This window comes from Petromyzon marinus, chromosome 78, assembly GCF_048934315.1.
Source record: "Petromyzon marinus isolate PM22_M1 ecotype Great Lakes invasive population chromosome 78, UKy_Petmar_22M1.pri1.0, whole genome shotgun sequence".
Classification (NCBI taxonomy): Eukaryota; Metazoa; Chordata; class Hyperoartia; order Petromyzontiformes; family Petromyzontidae; genus Petromyzon; species Petromyzon marinus.
The window spans coordinates 938,356-957,208 of NC_133744.1; the positions used below are offsets into that span (position 1 = coordinate 938,356).

Below are 18,853 nucleotides of genomic sequence, written 5' to 3' on the forward strand. Positions count from 1 at the left end.
ATATATACAAATATGAAGGTGTTATCAGCAAATTAATGAGTGTTCATACTTGTGGACGGAAACCAAAGCACCCGGGTAGAATCCGTGCATGCAAGGGAACAACACTCTATCCCATACAAATGGAAGTTACATGTAATGGCATGTCTTTTGATTGCATGAACAAGCCCTCATGTTTAGGGCCTTAGGGAATGATTGTGAAATTGTGGAATTCAATGTTTAGGTCACTGACCTTGAGCTCCTTTCTGTGTGTTTTTTCCCGGTCAAGAACTGAGTTTTGATTGAACAACTCCATCGCATCCTGGAAGCAGTCTTCATGGAGTTTGCAGAGCTCCTGTACAGGTAACGGAAATCTTGTTTTCACTGACTCCATTTTCTTGTTGTAGAATTCAATTGCTTCGTCCTTTGCCCTGTTGTTTGATGTGTTCACCACATGTGTTAGGGTACTCTCAATGCACAGTTTGAAATTGGGATTATTGGAGTTACTGACATACTCCTCCACCAGTGTCAGGAATGCTGTTCAGAAAAAGAGGGAAAAAATGTAGGGTAATATGGTTGTACATTTTGTTATGGAAACCAATTAATTCATTTGAGCATGATTATTTATAAATCAGTGCTGAAATGTCGACGTAATTATCTGTAATTAATGGCATTTAGAAGTGTGTTATGAACGATATAAGCTGCCGGAACCAGATTCGTAATGAGAAGAATGTGACTGAGCAAAACGTTCCAGCAGTGGAAACTGTTTTACAGTTAGTGTACCCTTTTTATGACAAGGAGATTAAATAAAGCGATTTAGATACATGCCATATTCCCGATTTTGCAAAGGCGACCGGAGCTACATCAAAAAACAATTTAGGGACACAATATATACTCTTTTGTTCTTTCGGTAAAGTCACGTAGGTAGAAAAATAAAATAAAAATAAATCACGTTTCGATCGCGACACAAGCAATTGTCATCAGGTGAGACAACTACATCAAGAAAACTGCTGATGTAGGTGAGAGAGCTGCTGTGACAAGAGGTTATATAGGTCTGAGCTGGGAGCAACCCAAGGGTAAGTGGGGGGAGAGAGATCTGCCGCGGCAAGAGTGAGAGATCGGTGGCAGGGGGAGAGAGAGACGGGGAGCAGAGATAAGAGAGGGGAGGCAAGGGGGGAGAGAGAGGGGGGTGGGGCATAGATAATCGATGGGAGGGGGAGAGAGAGGCTGTCAGAGTGATGTTAAAGTGAGAAATTAGCATGTTAATGTAAGTTCGGAGAGGGGTCTCAAGACGAGGGCGTGGAGGTGGCTGTGTTAATGTGAGACACGAGCATGTTAATGTAAGATCGCAAAGCCACCGCCAAGTGGAGGTTCACGCGTGGAGGTGGTTATGTTGATGGGAAAATATTTTTAACTGTTAAATGAAGAGCTACTCCCGCTTCCGCCTCGCGAGGGAGCACCCCTGTGGGCCCCGCTCCGGGCCAGCATCTCTGTGGGAGGGCCCCGGGCTGGGTGGCCCCGTGACGCTGCCAGCAACCCCGGTGAGGCTGCTCGTACCGTCTGAGCCATCCATGGCAGAAACAGAGGAGGGGTGGCGGTGGAGCCAGTGGCCGTGCTGTTGCTCGTGGCTGCCTGTAATCTGGCGCTGGTTATTTGTTTCTACCTACGTGACCTTACCGAAATAATCAAAGAGTATGGATTCCTGCATTTTACAAATATCAACTAAATTTAACAAAACAAAAATGCAGTGCAATGTGAATAAGGGGAAGTAAAAATGTCAATTTCACTTAAAATGTAAAAATATGTTTAGAATATAATGAGAATATAATGTAAGTGACAAGTATAGTCAATAGAGACAATACTACTGGATATGATAACTATATGCTCAAAACGGCATTTGGAAAACATTAAAACTGTACATTTTTTCGGAAGTTAACATCAAGTCTCTTCATTCATTTTTTTCAAACTCAGCTATAGCTCGAATTAAAGATAGATCAAGGTATATCAGAACCAATTGACGTCAAAAATATCCTCCAACGAAGCCTATTTTTCACACGAGGTGTGATGCATATGTAGTGGGTAGAGATGGAGACAGAGGCTTATTCATGGAGGCAACACGTTTATTTAACAATAGCCCTAATACAAAGGGGTAGCTGCCCCTTCACCAAATAACCTGAGGAGGTATATTCTCTGGGCTAGCTACTTTGCACACAAGGGGTGGCTATTGTGGACTGGACCCCAGCTCGGGTCCGGTTCCCATAGTTGGAGCTCTTCTTCCAGGCGACAACGTGGAGATATGTATTCATACGACGGCAGCCGGTGCCGCTCAGGGCTCCGGCTTGTATTCCAAGTCCCAGGGCTCACTCCGCCCCTAGCCACGCCCACCTCGAAGCCTCGAGAAGGACCTGTCCCCGGACACGTAGTCCCCCCAGCCCCCTCTTTGGGGGTCCCCCGGTCGGTACCTCCGGTAACGAGACCTCAGGGTGCAACCAGCGTGCCATGGCCCCCTCTGAACCCCGTACCGTATCTGGCACTCTCGCCCCCTATCCTCCAGGGGCTGGCACTACACACAGAGCGCAGTGCCACCCATCACTGTCCATCAGTGTTGGCCGTGCCCCACTAGGGCCGGCACTGCAGCCACTCACAGGGATGTCTGCAATGTCAACGTTGTGCATTCGGCTTCTCCCAGGCCGACTTCACACAGTGACATCCAGTGATGCCGCTACACATGCAAAGGGGGAAGCATGTCAACATTGTGAGGAATAGGATCTGGGAGTCTTAGGTAACCATCTCAGTGATCATGCCATTATCTTCGGCATTCCTCATACAGCCAAAATACCTAACACTTTTTGAACAATGTCTACACCATTTTTTTCAAAATCTCGACTATTTATGACTGATGAAATGCAAACTGCTACTCCGACATGCTCGCCATGGTGTTGAGGTCGGACTTTACATCCTTAATGCAGCTGGACCAAAAATTGCAGAAGCTTACTTAAGGTTGTCGGCTCCTGTGATGACAGTCGGCTGAGATCCTCTTCGAAATGTGTACAATAATTGCCATTCATCCCCCAGGGAGAATGGACCTCTTCAGCTCTGAAGCACCCAGATGGCCAAGTCAGTCTATCAAGTCTTGGAACAAATATCTGGAGGTGCGGTGCCAGTTAAGCCTCGATTGTGCTGGTCCGGATGCTGCAAGGCGTGCTTCAATGACTTCTCACCTCCAGGCAAGCCTCACCCATATTGAATAGAGAAGGCACGCTTACTGCAACTGGTTTAATCTACCTGTCACGGCGATGTGTGGAAGTAACCCCTTCAGATACAAGTGCTCTACGACCTTTGAAATCGTCAGGTTTTAGATTGGGATATAGTTTGCGGAATCACGATTTCTCAAATCAACTCTTTTTCAGGAACGGTATTACCTGCGCCATGTTGAACCGGTTTGGGAAGCAGCCCTCGATGAGAGAAATATTTGATAGGTGGGCAATCAGCGGTGCAAGTACGTCCGAACACGATTTGAAAATTAATGTTTGGATGTAGTAGAGTAGGAATGACGTATTTGGCAGCCATACGATGAACACGCCATGAGTGCCAGGAGAATGCATTACTTTCAAGTAGGAAACTGCCATCTAGATTGTCACTATTATTGGTAAAGAACATCGCAAGTACCGTGCACAAACCGGGTTAACCAGTTGATAGGTGGTTGGAATGCAGCAGACCCTTCACGATGTGCCACAGAGCACGGGGGTCGTGAGTTGCCTCATTGACTTGCATAGCATAGAATGATCTGGGAGACTCAATAATGAGTCGGGTTTCAGATCTGCAGGCTGCTGTGTATGTGAATTGATTAATCTCGAGACCAGTTTTCTTCCAAACAGCCTTCAGCCTCCTCCGCATCTGCTTCATAACGATCGCCTCAGGTGACAGTCAGTTACTCTGTGCTTTCCCCGTTCTCTTTGCGCCTTTCCGGATGGGCACAAGTTCATCAAGAAAAGCAGTGATGTCATGTTCTACTTGAACTCCAAGTGATTAGACCGTCGATGCCTGATCTAGACAGCCAATAATGACTGGATATTCTGACAAAATTATCGCGGTCCAGCCAATGGGGGGGGGGGCGAATCGGTAATGCCACTTTGCTCGTCAGGTGCGGTTTTGGCCGATGTGAAAATGTGATCCAATATATTTCCTGAGCGACATGGTGCACCACTGGTGTCCTGGGTTACATTGTACCTGTCGATACTCTCTTCAAGATCACTGTTGATTTTACCACAAGAACCAGTTGGTCAGGTCACCACAGATAATGTAGCGAGAACCAAGTGACCCGCAGTCTTGCAGACCCAAAAGCTCGGAAAATAATTCCAGCAGAGATGAAGAGGGTAGTCCAAACTTGAGGAAACCTTGTCCGGGGTGTGGCTTGATACCCATCAGCAGAAGTATGGTAATGAAGGTGCTCTTCCATGATCGTGTGGAAGTAGGGGAGAAAGAAGCACTGACCAGATCTGCAGAACAACCATGTACGAGGCATTGCAACAAGTGACGGACACGGTGGGGTAGGGGTCGGAATTTCCACTGCAGATTGTCGCAGAGTGGCTGCGGAACTCGAGTAGTTTGAACCAAAAAGTTGACCAATCACCACTCCCTTCTTAACGTTCGATGCTGGGACTAATCTGCTGGTGAGTCCCACCAATGTATCAGTGACAATTTTAAGTGATAGAATTGGTTTGGCGATCCAGGCCAAGTGGAGTTCCTGGTATGGCTCCCTATTCTCCATGGAATAGGAGATGCATTGCTTGACCAGATCACTCAGCTCGCTCAGCCGGAGACCCACGAGAGCAGGGCCTGGCCACAAGCAGCCGGGCAGCAGTAGCAGTAGAAGCAGAAGTTGGAACGTCGCCATAGCAAGGTGTTGCTGTTGCTGCTGCTGCTGTTGTTGTTGTTGCTATTGTTGTTAAAATTGCTGTTTTTGTTGCTAGGGTTATTGTTGCTGTTTTGCTTCTGTTGCTGTTATATACGCAGCGTGCTGGTGTCCTGTGATAGGATAATGTATTTAATCTTTCATTAACCACTTTGATCAGCGCCCATAGTTTAAACTCTGTGAACTCTAATAGTATAACTATAAACTCTACCACTAAACTATAATACTATAAGCTAGACCACTATAAATTACACCACTATAAGCTATACCACTATAAACGATGACACTATAAACTAGGCCATTATAATCTATAACACTATAAACTATGAGAATCGGGTATTTCTCCATTTTTCTGGAAACAAAACTGAAGCCTTTTGTCTTCAGAATACAAACAAAAAACTGATAATATATGCATTGTCCTTGATACTGATTGATCCACACCAGAGACAGCTTTCTTTTGAGCCTCGTCTCAAACGGGGCTAGACTAGAGGACGCCAAAAGGTGTACAGCTCAAAGACAATGCACTATCAAAGTAACTATAGACTATAACACTAGGAATTATAACACTCTAAAGTAAAACACTATACACTATAACACTTGAACATGATAAACTATACCACTCGTGTATTTTAATGCATGATGTATGTTATAATATTAGTGTAATGTTTGTATATGACTTGAATTTATCTGTGTGTTTAGAGGCGAGAGCAGGCTGCATAAGTCGACATCAAAGAGATACCACAAAACCGACTAGTCTTTGAACTTAAAACAACAACAACAACATTAAAATCGAATGCAGGTTAAAGTAATTCGTTTATAAGTTTGCTACAAAAGAAATACGGTAAAAAAGAGGAAAACAAAGGTGCAAATTAAAATACACTGTAAAATCTTTATAAAAGCTGGAACAGCAGGAGTGTAGAATATGTTTTAATGAGCATGCCCTCACCCTGTGTCAGAAGTACGCAACACTGGTGTGATATTCGGTCAGAGCTTGACCAACCACTCGAAGGTCACAGCTATCGTGAGGTTTCTTCCACCACTCCAAGGATTGTGCCCGCTCATCTCTGCCCTCTATGCAGAGCTACAACTTGGATTGATTCAGAGGCTCCAGTTACTACAGAATGTAGCTGCCCAGATGATCCATCGGGTTAGCCGATTTGAATACATATGCCTACCCCTCAAAGCTTGAACTGGCTACTAGACTGCTTCTGCATCCATTTCAAGGTTGCTCTCCAAACCTATAAAGCACTGTGTAACTTGCCACCTATCTATCTGCAAAACGTCATCTCCCTCTAATCCTCAAGCATATAAACGCTTCGTTCGACGGGAACAGCAAGACTTGCTCAGCCCAGAATTGTTCACCCGACGCTGGGGGGATGAACCTTCTCGAGCACAGCCCCAACTTACAGTGAGGGAAAAAAGTATTTGATCCCCTCCTGATTTTGTACGTTTGCCCACTGACAAAGAAATGATCAGTCTATAATTTTAATGGTAGGTTTATTTGAACAGTGAGAGACAGAATAACAACAAATACATCCAGAAAAACGCATGTCAAAAATGTTATAAATTGATTTGCATTTTAATGAGGGAAATAAGTATTTGACCCCTCTGCAAAACATGACTTAGTACTTGGTGGCAAACCCCTTGTTGGCAATCACAGAGGTCAGACGTTTCTTGTAGATGGCCACCAGGTTTGCACACATCTCAGGAGGGTTTTTGTCCCACTCCTCTTTGCAGATCTTCTCCAAGTCATTAAGGTTTCGAGGCTGATGTTTGGAAACTCGAACCTTCAGCTCCCTCCACAGATTTTCTATGGGATTAAGGTCTGGAGACTGGCTAGGCCACTCCAGAACCTTAATGTGCTTCTTCTTGAGCCACTCCTTTGTTGCCTTGGCCGTGTGTTTTGGGTCATTACCATGCTGGAATACTCATCCACGACCCATTTTCAATGCCCTGGCTGAGGGAAGGAGGTTCTCGCCCAAGGTTTGACGGTACATGGCCCCGTCAATCGTCCCTTTGATGCGGTGAAGCTGTCCTGTCCCCTTAGCAGAAAAACACCCCCAAAGCATAATGTTTCCACCTCCATGTTTGACGGTGGGGATGGTGTTCTTGGGGTCATAAGCAGCATTTCTCCTCCTCCAAACACGGCGAGTTGAGTTGGTGCCAAAGAGCTACATGTTGGTCTCATCTGACAACAAAACTTTCACCCAGTTGTCCTCTGAATCATTCAGATGTTCATTGGCAAACTTAAGACGGGCATGTATATGTGCTTTCTTGAGCAGGGGGACCTTGTGGGCGCTGCAGAATTTCAGTCCTTCACGGCGTAGTGTGTTACCAATTGTTTTCTTGGTGACTATGGTCCCAGCTGCCTTGAGATCATTGACAAAATCCTCCCGTGTAGTTCTGGGCTGATTCCTCACCCTTCTCATGATCATTGCAACTCCACGAGGTGAGATCTTGCATGGAGCCCCAGGCCGAGGGAGATTGACAGTTCTTTTGTGTTTCTTCCATTTGCGAATAATCGCACCAACTGTTGTCACCTTCTCACCAAGCTGCTTGGCAATGGTCTTGTAGCCCATTCCAGCCTTGTGTAGGTCTGCAATCTTGTCCCTGACATCCTTGGAGAGCTTTTTGGTCTTGGCCATGGTGGAGAGTTTGGAATCTGATTGATTGATTGCTTCTGTGGACAGGTGTCTTTTATACAGGTAACAAGCTGAGATTAGGAGCACTCCCTTCAAGAGTGTGCTCCTAATCTCAGCTCGTTACCTGTATAAAAGACACCTGGGAGCCAGAAATCTTTCTGATTGAGAGGGGGTCAAATACTTATTTCCCTCATTGAAATGCCAATCAATTTATAACATTTTTGACATGCGTTTTTCCGTATTTTGTTGTTGTTATTCTGTCTCTAACCGTTCAAATAAACCTACCATTAAAATTATAGACTGATCATTTCTTTGTCAGTGGGCAAACGTACAAAATCAGCAGGGGATCAAATACTTTTTTCCCTCACTGTACTGCGGAGAGTGTGCCTCCTAGAAACTCTGTCTCTGAATCGTTGACACTACTACTTGTGAAAGAAGTTGTTGGAAAATTCCATAGGCATTAGGGCATAGTTGTCATCTGAGGACGAGGACGGTGAGATGGTCATCCCTCCGACAGCTCCAGGACCGGGACCCCAGTTAAAACCTCGTGGATGCTGGAGCTGCTACTAAGGCTCAGCGGGAGAGGGGCACCGATCCTCCAGAGTCGCGAACCGAGGATGGGTGGTGCAAGGTTGTTGGCCGCCTCGATCTGCTCCTCGTGACCATCGGCCAGCTGGTCGCGCAGCTCGCCATGTCCACGCCTGCCGTCCCGGGGGATGGCGAGTGGGCCGCGGGGCTCGCCGGAGCTGCTGTCTGCAGCGGCGGTTCCCGCGGCGGAGACCACGCGGTTGCCGGCCGCCATTTCACCTGCAGAGTGCACGGCATTGTCGGCGGGCACCATTTGGACTCGCTCGTTATGGAGAGGATGTTGGTGCTAGTGCGGGAGATGGGGATCGTCCTGCCGGTGTTTGACGAAAAAAAGCAGACAACCCGTTGGGCTGCCAGATGTCTGCAGGCCCATGAGAACTTGTACCCGTGGTCCCAGATGGCGACGTGGACAGGGGAACCCGGCCGAAATGGCAAGCTGGATGGCTGGTCGTCGCGATGTGTCGAGGGACAGCCGGCTGTGGACCTGCCACCAAGCGGGGACGTCACAGCCGCGATCTCAGTATGGAGTCGGTGTCGCGGGGAGACCACACAATGACCGAATGGCAGGAGACCGCAAGATGAGGGGGATCGTCTGCTGTGGAGGCCCGTTATTACTTGCTTTCACTGTGGACAGCTGGAGCATTTCGTGTGGGGGTGCCAGAACCATCCTCGGCCCCTGATGACGGCTCTGGTGCCCTCAGCTCCACCGACGGCCACATCTCAACCCCGACAGGTGAGTCGCAACACACCAGACACCAGGCTCATTTCATCCACGGGTCATCTCCACCCAGCATCGCGCTGATAGTGCCACTGGTAAATGCATGCGTTGTGGTGAATGGAGGGAGTATGGGTATCATAGGGCAGATAGAGGCCCGTGTCGAGATTGGCGAGATCGCAGTGGTTGGACCTGTGTTGATCTCGAGGACGCTGTGCGATGCCCTGCCTTTTGGGCACAGATTTTTTTTCATAAGATGCCCCTCAAGATCTTGATTGATCAAGGCTGTGTGGAGATGTCGTCGGGCCATAGACTGTTTTTCTTGCAGTCTCCACACAAAAGTGCGGTGGCGAGTGACACGATGCAGGCCCTTGCCATGGACTCGGTGGAAATCCCACTAGGCACGCAGATGTTGATACCGTTGCGCTACCACAAACGATTGTGGATTACTAACCCGGAGGCGAGCCTTCTTTTTATTCTGTCAAAAACAGCGATCTGTGGCCTAGCGCTGGTCGGTGCACAGACGGTCCTTCGCCTGAACCAGGAGCGGGCCCGGGAACAGCTGTGGTTCAGGCAGAGATGGTGTTGGCTCACATGACGGCCATTTGTTGCGGCGGTGCCGGGATTGCGGGCGACGGGATTTTTGGCGCATTGGAACAGAGTGTAGGATCGGACGAGTGGTGGGCAGACGTGTTGTCTTAGGAAAATCCGCAGTTGTCCCTGGTTCAGCGAGGATAATTTAGGTTGCTGCTGCGCGAGTTTTTGGATGTGTTTAGTAAAAGTAAATTTGATATCGGGTGTAACTTCCCTGTTACAACACCACATTGATACAGGGGAGGCTGGTCTGATTCGTCAGAACTTGTATCGGTTGAGTCCACTGGAGAAAGTGCATGTACAACAGGTGGTGGACGAGATGTGAGCCGCCGATATAATTTCTCCTTCTACCAGCCCTTGGGGAGCACCCGTGGTACTGGTTAAGAAGCATGATGGTAGTCTTAGGTTTTGTCTAGATGCAAAGCTGCTCCCATGCATGGATGACTCCCTATACGCATTGTCTTTTTACAGAATCATTTTCTCCGGGTTGGTGTTGAATATTTTTTGTGCTGGCCGATGGCCTGGCTGTTGCCCAACCAGTCAGCAGTTTCTATTGCCGAGACGTTTTTTGCATGGATATATTATGGATAAAGGGGCCCCCGAGCAGCTCCTCACGATTCTGGGGTGGAATTTTTCATCGAAGCTGTTGTGCAAAGTTTGGGATGTGCTTTGCGTGAGGAAGATTAGAACGTCGCTGTACCATTCTCAAGATGGACGGGATGGTAGAACGCCTACATAGAATGCTTACATTCGCGCTCTGTCAGGTGGTTAGTGCAGCTCAAACGGATTATGATCTTATTCTTTGGGTCTGCATGTTCCAGGAGTCCTAGCAGCATACAAGATGGCTCCCCACGCTTTCACGGGATTTCCGCCATTTCTCCTCATGTATTGAAGAGAAAATTAACCTTCCATGGAGATTCAATTGGGTCTGTCAGAGAACAATAGTAAAACCGATCTTGCCTATGCCCCTGCAAATTATGCTAAAGCACGTCTCGGCAGCACGCGAAGGCAAACACTGCCAAAGTGCAGGCGGCTAACGAAAATAATGCAGGGTGGCATGACCATGTGCTGCATTGGGCCATAGGGGATTGGGCGTGGTTGCACTGCCCGTAGGTGCCGTTGGGAATGTCCCCTAAATTTCATCAGCCGTGGTAAGGTCCCATCGAAGTGGTAGAGGTCAAACGGCCACAGTGAATTTGTATACGGGTGGGCTGTCGCCGTTGGTTTGTCCATCCGTTGTGGTTGAAGCCTTATGTTCCTCCCCAAACTGACACCTCACCTCCAAGTTTTGTACGGCCGGTGTCTCATGTGTCCGACGAGCCAGGGGAAGTGGCCATGGAGAGCGTGCATCAGAAGGATTGTGTTGTGCCACCCACAGTTTCCGAGCCTCTAAAGGTTGGCGGGTCACGAGGTATCGCCGAATATTATGGGCCGCCGGCTGCAACCCGGCCCACATCACCTGTGAAGCCGGGGATGGAACCAACTTCTCCGAGTCTTCTGTTCAAGCCCACATCCCCTGTAAAGAATGCGAAGATAGCCCCGATGGATGGACCGGAGTCAAGGACATGGTCAAAATGTTGTAGATTATATTGATAGGAATGTCCCTGTGTTTGTGTATGAGGGGGGTTTGGGGTCGCGATTGCACGTCATGTGGAGGGAAAGTTTTTTTTCTCTTCTCTCTCCCTCCCTCTATCTTTCTGTTTATCTCTCCCCATACCTTTCCAAGTGGTAGCTTGGATCTTCCCTCTACCTTCCCGAGTTGTTGCTTCGATCTCCCTTATTACCTTCCTGAGTTGTTGCTTGGATCTTCCTTTTTCATTGCGGATTGCTCCGCCTAAACAAAAACATTGTAGTTGTCTTGTTTTTTTTAATATTTGTTTTGTGTTACTCTTCTGCCTCAGTTGATTGTTTATTGTGAGTATTAGCCAGGAAGGCTATTTTATAAACGTGTGTGTGTGTGGGGGGCGGGGGTGATGGAATGACAGGGTGCCATCTTATATACTCTTTGGTTCTATTCGGTAAAGTCACGTAGGTAAAAAATAAAACAACAAAAATCACGACGTTTCGGCCACAACACAAGCGGCCTTCATCAGGTGAAGGGATCAGGCTGTCTCGAGGACAGCGCTGGAGTGAAACACAGCCACGCTCAGACCGCGACCTTTAATTCGTGTGTGAGGAAACAGATCACGACGTTTCGGTCGCAACAAAATATAGCGAGAGAGCTGCCGAGGCAGCTCTCTCGCTATATTTTTCATCTGATGACGATTGCTTGTGTTATGTAAAACTTTACGTAAAAGATTAATGTGCTATATGCAAATTGTAAAAAAATGTTGCGTGATTACAACTCACAATGGCCAGTCAGAGTTACGCTGTCAACTTGCTTCACGGTAGATGTTTGCAGCACATATTCTTTGAATCGGTTTGCAGTGTCTAAAAACACAGGCCTAAGTTCATCATCAGGCACATTTTCCAGTTTATTTATAAGCTCCTCCTCCACAGGTCTCTTGAACACGAAACACTTGCGATTCTGTGCAAGGGACAAATAGGTTTACATACATTATTTAAAACTATATGCTACACACGTGCAATTTGTCTATAAAGGAGCAAACATGACATGAGCAGAGCTTTATTAATTACGGAGATGTCTCAGACGATAAAAAATAAACATATCCGGCACGAAAGAAATACATGTTTCAAAGCATTAAAACATTATTTTTGCCAATTTCATATTCCTTAACCAAAGTCTCCAACTGCCAGGAATAATATATTTTTCGACTTTCATTTTCATTTAAATGAACCCTGAACTGTCGGCTTGGGATCCCATGATACTGGGTTAGAAAATCAATAATATGGCCTAATTAAAACATCTGGGTTTTAACATCTCGAAAAACTAAAACTTGTCAAAAACATTTGTTTATGTGTAAGACAAGTTAATTACTGAGCATTTCAAAGTAAAGTTCAACAAAACACTGCAATTCCAAATCTATTTCTAAATTATATTTCCTTGGATATAATAATTCACTTCAGCAATTATTTCAAACGGCATAGTTACATTTTATGAGCCCATTGCCTTGTGAGAAATGTTATACTCGAAATAATCAATGTATAATTTATTCACAGTTAATTCAGCAAATGCATTCGTCGCCGCACTAATACAATATAATGTTTAACTATATTGGATCTAAAATCAACCGCATTTCCAGATGCTTCATCTGAAATAAAAAAAAGAAATAGATTTGGGTATAAGCAAGGTAATAGATGTGAACATCAACTTTTAATATGAAGAAATAGCAATAAACAATTTACCCAAATGCGCATGAAAAAAATAACTTGTGAAACTAAACTTGCATGGTCGCCATAATTTATGAACTATATGATTCTACTAAAACGTGAAATAATTCCACTGAATTGTCCAGATTTACGCGTTCTCCTACATTACAATTAAAAACCATTCGGAAATTTACAGGAAGTTAGCATTGGTTCCCATCTATCACATTTAAAAAAAAACAGCACCATGTCATATTGTTTGTAAGGCCTGCAAAAGTGATTCTAGAATTAGTTCTGGGGTGCCAACCTCTAGAGTGCATTACTGACGTGATATATTGTTAACATATCTTACCTTAAAGCAGGTGCGTAACATTTCTCGCTGCTTTCTCAGATTCTCCAGTTCTGGCGCATTCAGGCAGTCCTCCAGGTACTCATCAGATGTGCAAGGCGTTGAATTTATCTCAAGTTCTAGTGTGAAGTCCCGTATGCACACAATGAAATTTGGGAAGTAGTTATGAAGGCCCAATTTCTGTTCATCTTCTGTTTGTGTCTTTTTTGTCTGCACATGCTCAGTCATGTTGGTTATAAAGCTGCACGAAGGTGTAATTAAGAAATCACTCTTAAATCATCGCCTTATTCAATCACAGATATCTATGAAATGCAAACTGCAGGAATAAGTTTCCATAATGTTGCTTTAATTTCAGTGAGACTTTAACACAGTTCATTATCATCCACGGTATCTCCACTGCTTGATTTAGGCCCCACCAATCCACCACCACTTTTTGTGTGTTTAATTTGTTGCCCTTGTATTTTTTGATACCTACGACCCTGTGATAAATCAATCCACCTCGCACATGCACACGATATGATTTAAACAGTGCATTCCTCAGTGGTCATCCTCTCAGGTGCGTTCTATTCCTTGACTGCCACTGTTATTATTCTTGACCCTTGGCCATAATTCCATCTAACCATGTGTCCTGCCCAAGCCCACATAGTTTTCTTAACAGTTTTAATATGTATCGTCGAATCCACGTGTTCCTCCTGATATTAATCTTTCACGGCTACAAATACACATTTTTACTCTATATTTCCAGTGTATCCATGTACAAATAGAGATAATTTAATTGTGGACTGAATCCACTACCACTAGCACAACAATTAACAATCGGACACTATAAATCTAAAATAATGCATTTGTTGGTCGATCAATCTTTAAGTTCCGTACATATGTTTGTTGAACTTATTTCGCACTATACATAGCCAATCATGCTCATCCTCGGACATGGTAACGTGGACATTCCCAGCATTGACTGTACCCCAAACAACTGTGTGGCTTATTCTCCTGTGGTGTTAATTTAAATTGGGTTTGGGAGCATCTATCAACATCCTTGAGAGAGCTGTGATTGGTGAATCCCGATTACATCACTCTAAAGCATAATAAACGATCTAACTATCTATTAATCGATATGTTATGTATTCATGCATACGTGATATTCTAATTGCCTTGTGTGTGTTAGTGTATGTGTATATCTGCTCCGGTGTGTGTCATTAATCGGGTCTACGTGTAATTCTTAAAACGATGTCAATAAATTAATGTATACATGTTCATTATTTCAGCATGAACATAAATGAACCCTAATTGATTTATTGGTGTGTTTATCCACTATTCTGTATTGATTCAGATGATATAACTGTAGTCCTCCATGGATGAAACACTGGATATAACCTGTAGGTCTATGACATCGGTTTTAGCAAAATCTATTTTATGTTCACCAGGAGTGTTCAGATAGTGATCTGCTACTGTAAAAGTGGCCTTTGTATAGCATGCCTTACATCCCTATGATATTCTGTTATCTTATTCAAGATGTGTCTCATGCTATCTTTGACTGATTTTACATACGAAAATATGCTTTCCAACAGCTGTACACGTGCATGATTGAGGCGTACCCAGATATCTTGTCTCTCTTCATCAGACACCAATGCTAGTGACATTGGAATCAGAGTGGTGCTGTTGCAAGTGTAGTGACATGGAATGGGTTACTATGTAGCGTAGCGCTGGTTGGTGGCGGAGAAGGAAATATGCAGTTGCAGCAGCAATGTCTGTCAAGAGGTCACGTGATAAGCAAGAGAGGAATGTGGGGCAAAGGTGATAGAGGGGGCTGGTGAGGTAGGCTCCGGGAACCCACTAGTATGTTCTAGAAGTGGGGCGTGGCCGCGGTAGGGCGAGGCTACGCTATCAGGATAAATGGGGACCCCTTCCGAAAGCTGGAGTCTTCGTCACCGTCTTCACTTTCTCGGCATCGTCAGTCAGGCAGTCTGCTAGCTGTCTTTTCTCAGAGTGTAGTTACCCTTTGTAACCTGTGACGGCTTTAATAAATAGAGTGCCTCCTACTCCTAGTGTCTATGAGTGTATCACTCCATTTGGAGTCAAAAGTGTTAAAGAGCATTTCTTTTATTTAGAATTTTTCATAATACGTCAAAGTCGTACAAGAAGAAGGCTTCTACCATTGTGCCATCGGGCAAAGAGGACGACAGAGTAGTGATTTCTACGACAGCCCCAGAATCCAGGACCCCAGTGGCTGGTCCTGAGGAGGCAATCCCTGCGGAGCAGCATGGGAGGGAAATTGACTCCTCGCTGCCGCTAACTCTAGAAGCATGGCGCGCGCACAACGCATGCCTCGTGGACTTGCTCTCCGCTACAGTATAGTTAGTTGCCCAGCTCGGGGTGGAGGCGCCTGGGAATTGGTTGAGCCCCAGCCTGCGCAAGTGGCCGCCATTTTGCCTGCTGGGAGCGACGCGCCAAATTCTGCCGCCATTTTGTCAATTGGGTGGGAAATGCTTCCCCCCAAATTCGACCTGCCGCCGGCGTCTCGTCCGGAGGTACCTTCCCTGCAAAAGTGGCTGCCCTTTGTAAAGGAAGTTGTGGCTGCGGGGGGCTACTGGACAGCTTTTCAGCGCCTTTTCCCCGCTGCCCTCGCCGGATGGTCCAATGAGGAGGCGCTACGAGCTCTACCCACCACCTTGGAAGACGACTCCTTGGTACCGTTCGATGCCAACCCCGCAGTGGACAGAGCGATGCTGCCTCAAGCCTATGCCCAAATGGCTGCGATTTTTGACTCGCCGTCCAACGCGTGTTGGAAATTTGTGCTGCAAAGATGGGGGAGGGCGAGATACCCCTCGCCTTTTGCAGCGCACTGCTGTCATTGGCCCATGCCACATATCCACGGATGAGGCAGGCGGCACTGGATTCTCTGGTGTTGGAAAGGCTACTTTCGCTGGCCCAGGAGATGAGCGTTTTTCTGCCTGCCATGCAGGAGGACGACGACATCACTGAAGGTAACCCGATGCATCCAAGCCCATTTTAACCTACAGCGGTGGCCCATTGTGGCCCCCTGCGCAGGGCCCTTTGAGGACGAGGACGAGCTGGAGCATCAGGAGCCTGTGCAAGCCTGCGCTTCGTTCGTCCGGAGCTCGCGTGGGAGACTTGGTGTGGGACGAGGATGGGAGAGAGAATGGCGAAGCGGGACCCCCCCTCCAGTGTGGAGGTCCAAAATCACTTGTTTAATGTGCAGCCTGAGGGGCCACATCTCCAAAGGAATGCTGCACTGATCCTAGATCGTTCTTTCCACCTTCACTACCTCCTGCCCTTCTGCCCTCTGCTTCCCCAGGCTCACAGGCAAGTTGCGATGCATCAATACACCAGGCCGACACAGTCACTTCACACATTTTGATCTCAGACAGTGTTGGGTTCACCCACCGCCACTCCTCGTTGTGTTGCTGCATGCAAAAGTCGGACTTTGGCTGGTGGCGGATGGCCGCAGGGCCCAGGGCAATGGACCGTGTTTGGTAGCCATTGACCCTGACAAACCTACGTGCGTGCGCACATGGCCAACCCCCACATCAGTAGGTGAAATCCAGAGATTTCGGTGGGGGGAGGAGGAGGCCGCATTTGTCGCACTGCGCGACAGTCTCATCAACGCGCCTCCCCTTGGATTCCCCAATTTTTCTTTGCCATTTGTGCAAAGATGCCAGCAACACCAGAATCAGCGCTGTACTGTCACAGGTGGTGAACGGGGTAGAGAGGGTCGTAGCTTACGGAAGCCATGTATTGTCCCCTGCAGAGCAGCATTATTGTGTGACGCACTGTGAATTGTTGGCTACTGTGATTTTTTTTATAACAATACCGGCTGTACCTTTACGGTAGACAGTTTGTTCTGTGCATGGACCACATGGCTCTTCAATATGCACTGCAGGTTGACCAGTCGTCTGGCCAGCTCTCCCACTGGTTGGAAATTTTACGGGATGATTCTTTCACGATCACCTACAGTAAAGGTACACGTCACTGCAACTCAGATGCATTGTAGTGATTACCGCCGAGGGGCCGCTGTGCGTGTTTGATCGGTGCCGGCCGATGCAAACCTGTGGTTGCAGAATTGCCATGCACGGTCGTTGAGTCGGTTGAGGTTCCATCATCCACGGCAACCATCCCCTGCGACAACACGATTGGTCTCACACACGCGGAATTGGGAGAGCCTCCAGGTGGAGGACGTCTCCCTGTTGAAATTGCGGCGTGGGAACGAGGGGTGGTAAAAGGGGCCAGCAGGAATGTCCCTCATAGTCCTCCGTGATGGGCTACTAATGAGGTGGGATGAGGAGGTGCACCGTTACTGCATTGTTGTGCCAACTGCTCTGCAGAGTAGAGTTACGCGGGCAGTCCATGTGAGGTTGTTGCACCTTGGGGTGCAGAAGACATTGTTTATCCTAAAGCGTGACTTATTTTGGCCTGGAATGTCGGAGGATGTGCACCACATGCTTAAGGGATGTGTTGAGCGCGCTCGCCGAAAGCCATCACCGAGGCAGGCCCGGCCGCTAGTTGAAATCCATCGAATTGTCTCGTGTTAACGAGCTCGTTGCTCTCGATATCCTCGGTCCATATCCCACCACTCCGAGTACCTTTCCTGGTGGCCGGTGGTATAGCCTTTGCCGGATCAGTCGGCCGCGTCCATCACAGACACATTCTTACATGGCAATTTTTTGGATAAGGGAGCCCTGGAACATCTTCTTCCAAATTATTGAAGGAGGTGTGCGACTCCCTGGGAACTAAAAATATCCGAACGTCACCCTACCATCCCCAGACTGACGAGATGGTAGAGCACTTGCACAATGGGACAAAGTCTGGCACGTTCAGGTTGTTCTCGCCGATTACAGAATGGCCCCTCACGCCTCAACGAGGTTCTCCCCCTTTTTCTTCATGTATGAGAGGGAATGCGATCGCCCCCATGGAGGCTCAAAGAAGGCCGCTGTGTCCCATGCACATTCAGCTTACGATCAGGTGGCTGACGGATCCACAGGAGGAGTCTTGGGTTAATTTGGTCAAATGGCAAGTCGCCAATGAAAGTTTGAGGGACTCTGTGGATTCGGAAACCCATTGACACCTGGGGTCAAGATGTGGCTGCATTGCCCCAACGTGCCCCTGGACACATCCTCGAAATTGGACAGGCCATGGCAGGGCCTGGTTGAGGTGATTGAGATCAGGAGGCTGGAGTGTATAAGTATCCAGGTCGGTCGCAGGTGCTGGTATGTGCACCTGTTACGGCTGAAACCCTATTTTCCACCTTGTGATGCCACTTCATCCCCACTACCTGAGTGCCGGGTGCCTGATGTGTCCGACGAGCCCCGGCGTACGGTCACGGAGGATGAGCCTCAGCAGAATTTCAATGTTTCGCCTGCAGGATCCCAGCGCCTGACACCCGCGGACCCACCGGCTGCACCGTCTGCAGACGGACCAAGGATGGCCGAACGGCCGTCATCTCCTTCTTCTTCTACCCCTTCGTCTTCTTCCCGGGAGGGGCCGCACCTGTTAGGCCATTTACACATCGTCTCGGGGGTCCCCAGGGAACCCATTCTTGTCCCGCTTGGGGGCCTGGCGATGAGGACCCGTTCCAAAACTGTTCAGTTCAGATAACCCCCCCCCCTTTTCTGTTGTTCCAATAGTCCCGACGCCATCTGGCGGGCGGCCACACAGGCGAGCCGGACTGTGGCTGTCAGTTGATTTGAGGTCCTTCCCGATGCTCGCGGTCTGCGGCACGCTGATGGTCGTCGAGCATTTTTTTATCCCTGGGGGCCGGGTTCAGTGTTGTGCATTCGCGTCGGAAA

General features: G+C 47.4%; 2 protein-coding genes across 4 annotated transcripts in view; both read right to left on the reverse strand.

The window, feature by feature from the left end:
• LOC142907390 (uncharacterized) overlaps nt 1-18,853 on the reverse strand; it is a 366,512-nt gene that overhangs the window by 133,508 nt on the left and 214,151 nt on the right. The gene's annotated exons all lie outside the window — the stretch shown is intronic.
• Nucleotides 1-18,853, reverse strand: part of LOC142907345 (guanylate-binding protein 1-like) — a 162,645-nt gene that overhangs the window by 110,080 nt on the left and 33,712 nt on the right. For all 3 annotated transcript variants that reach the window (XM_076056765.1, XM_076056764.1, XM_076056763.1), the window contains exons 4-6: nt 13,050-13,287; nt 11,780-11,957; nt 230-513 (exon numbers count right to left, since the gene is read on the reverse strand). In XM_076056765.1, the coding sequence (XP_075912880.1) occupies nt 230-513; nt 11,780-11,957; nt 13,050-13,287 (700 nt within the window). The remainder of the gene's footprint in view (nt 1-229; nt 514-11,779; nt 11,958-13,049; nt 13,288-18,853) is intronic.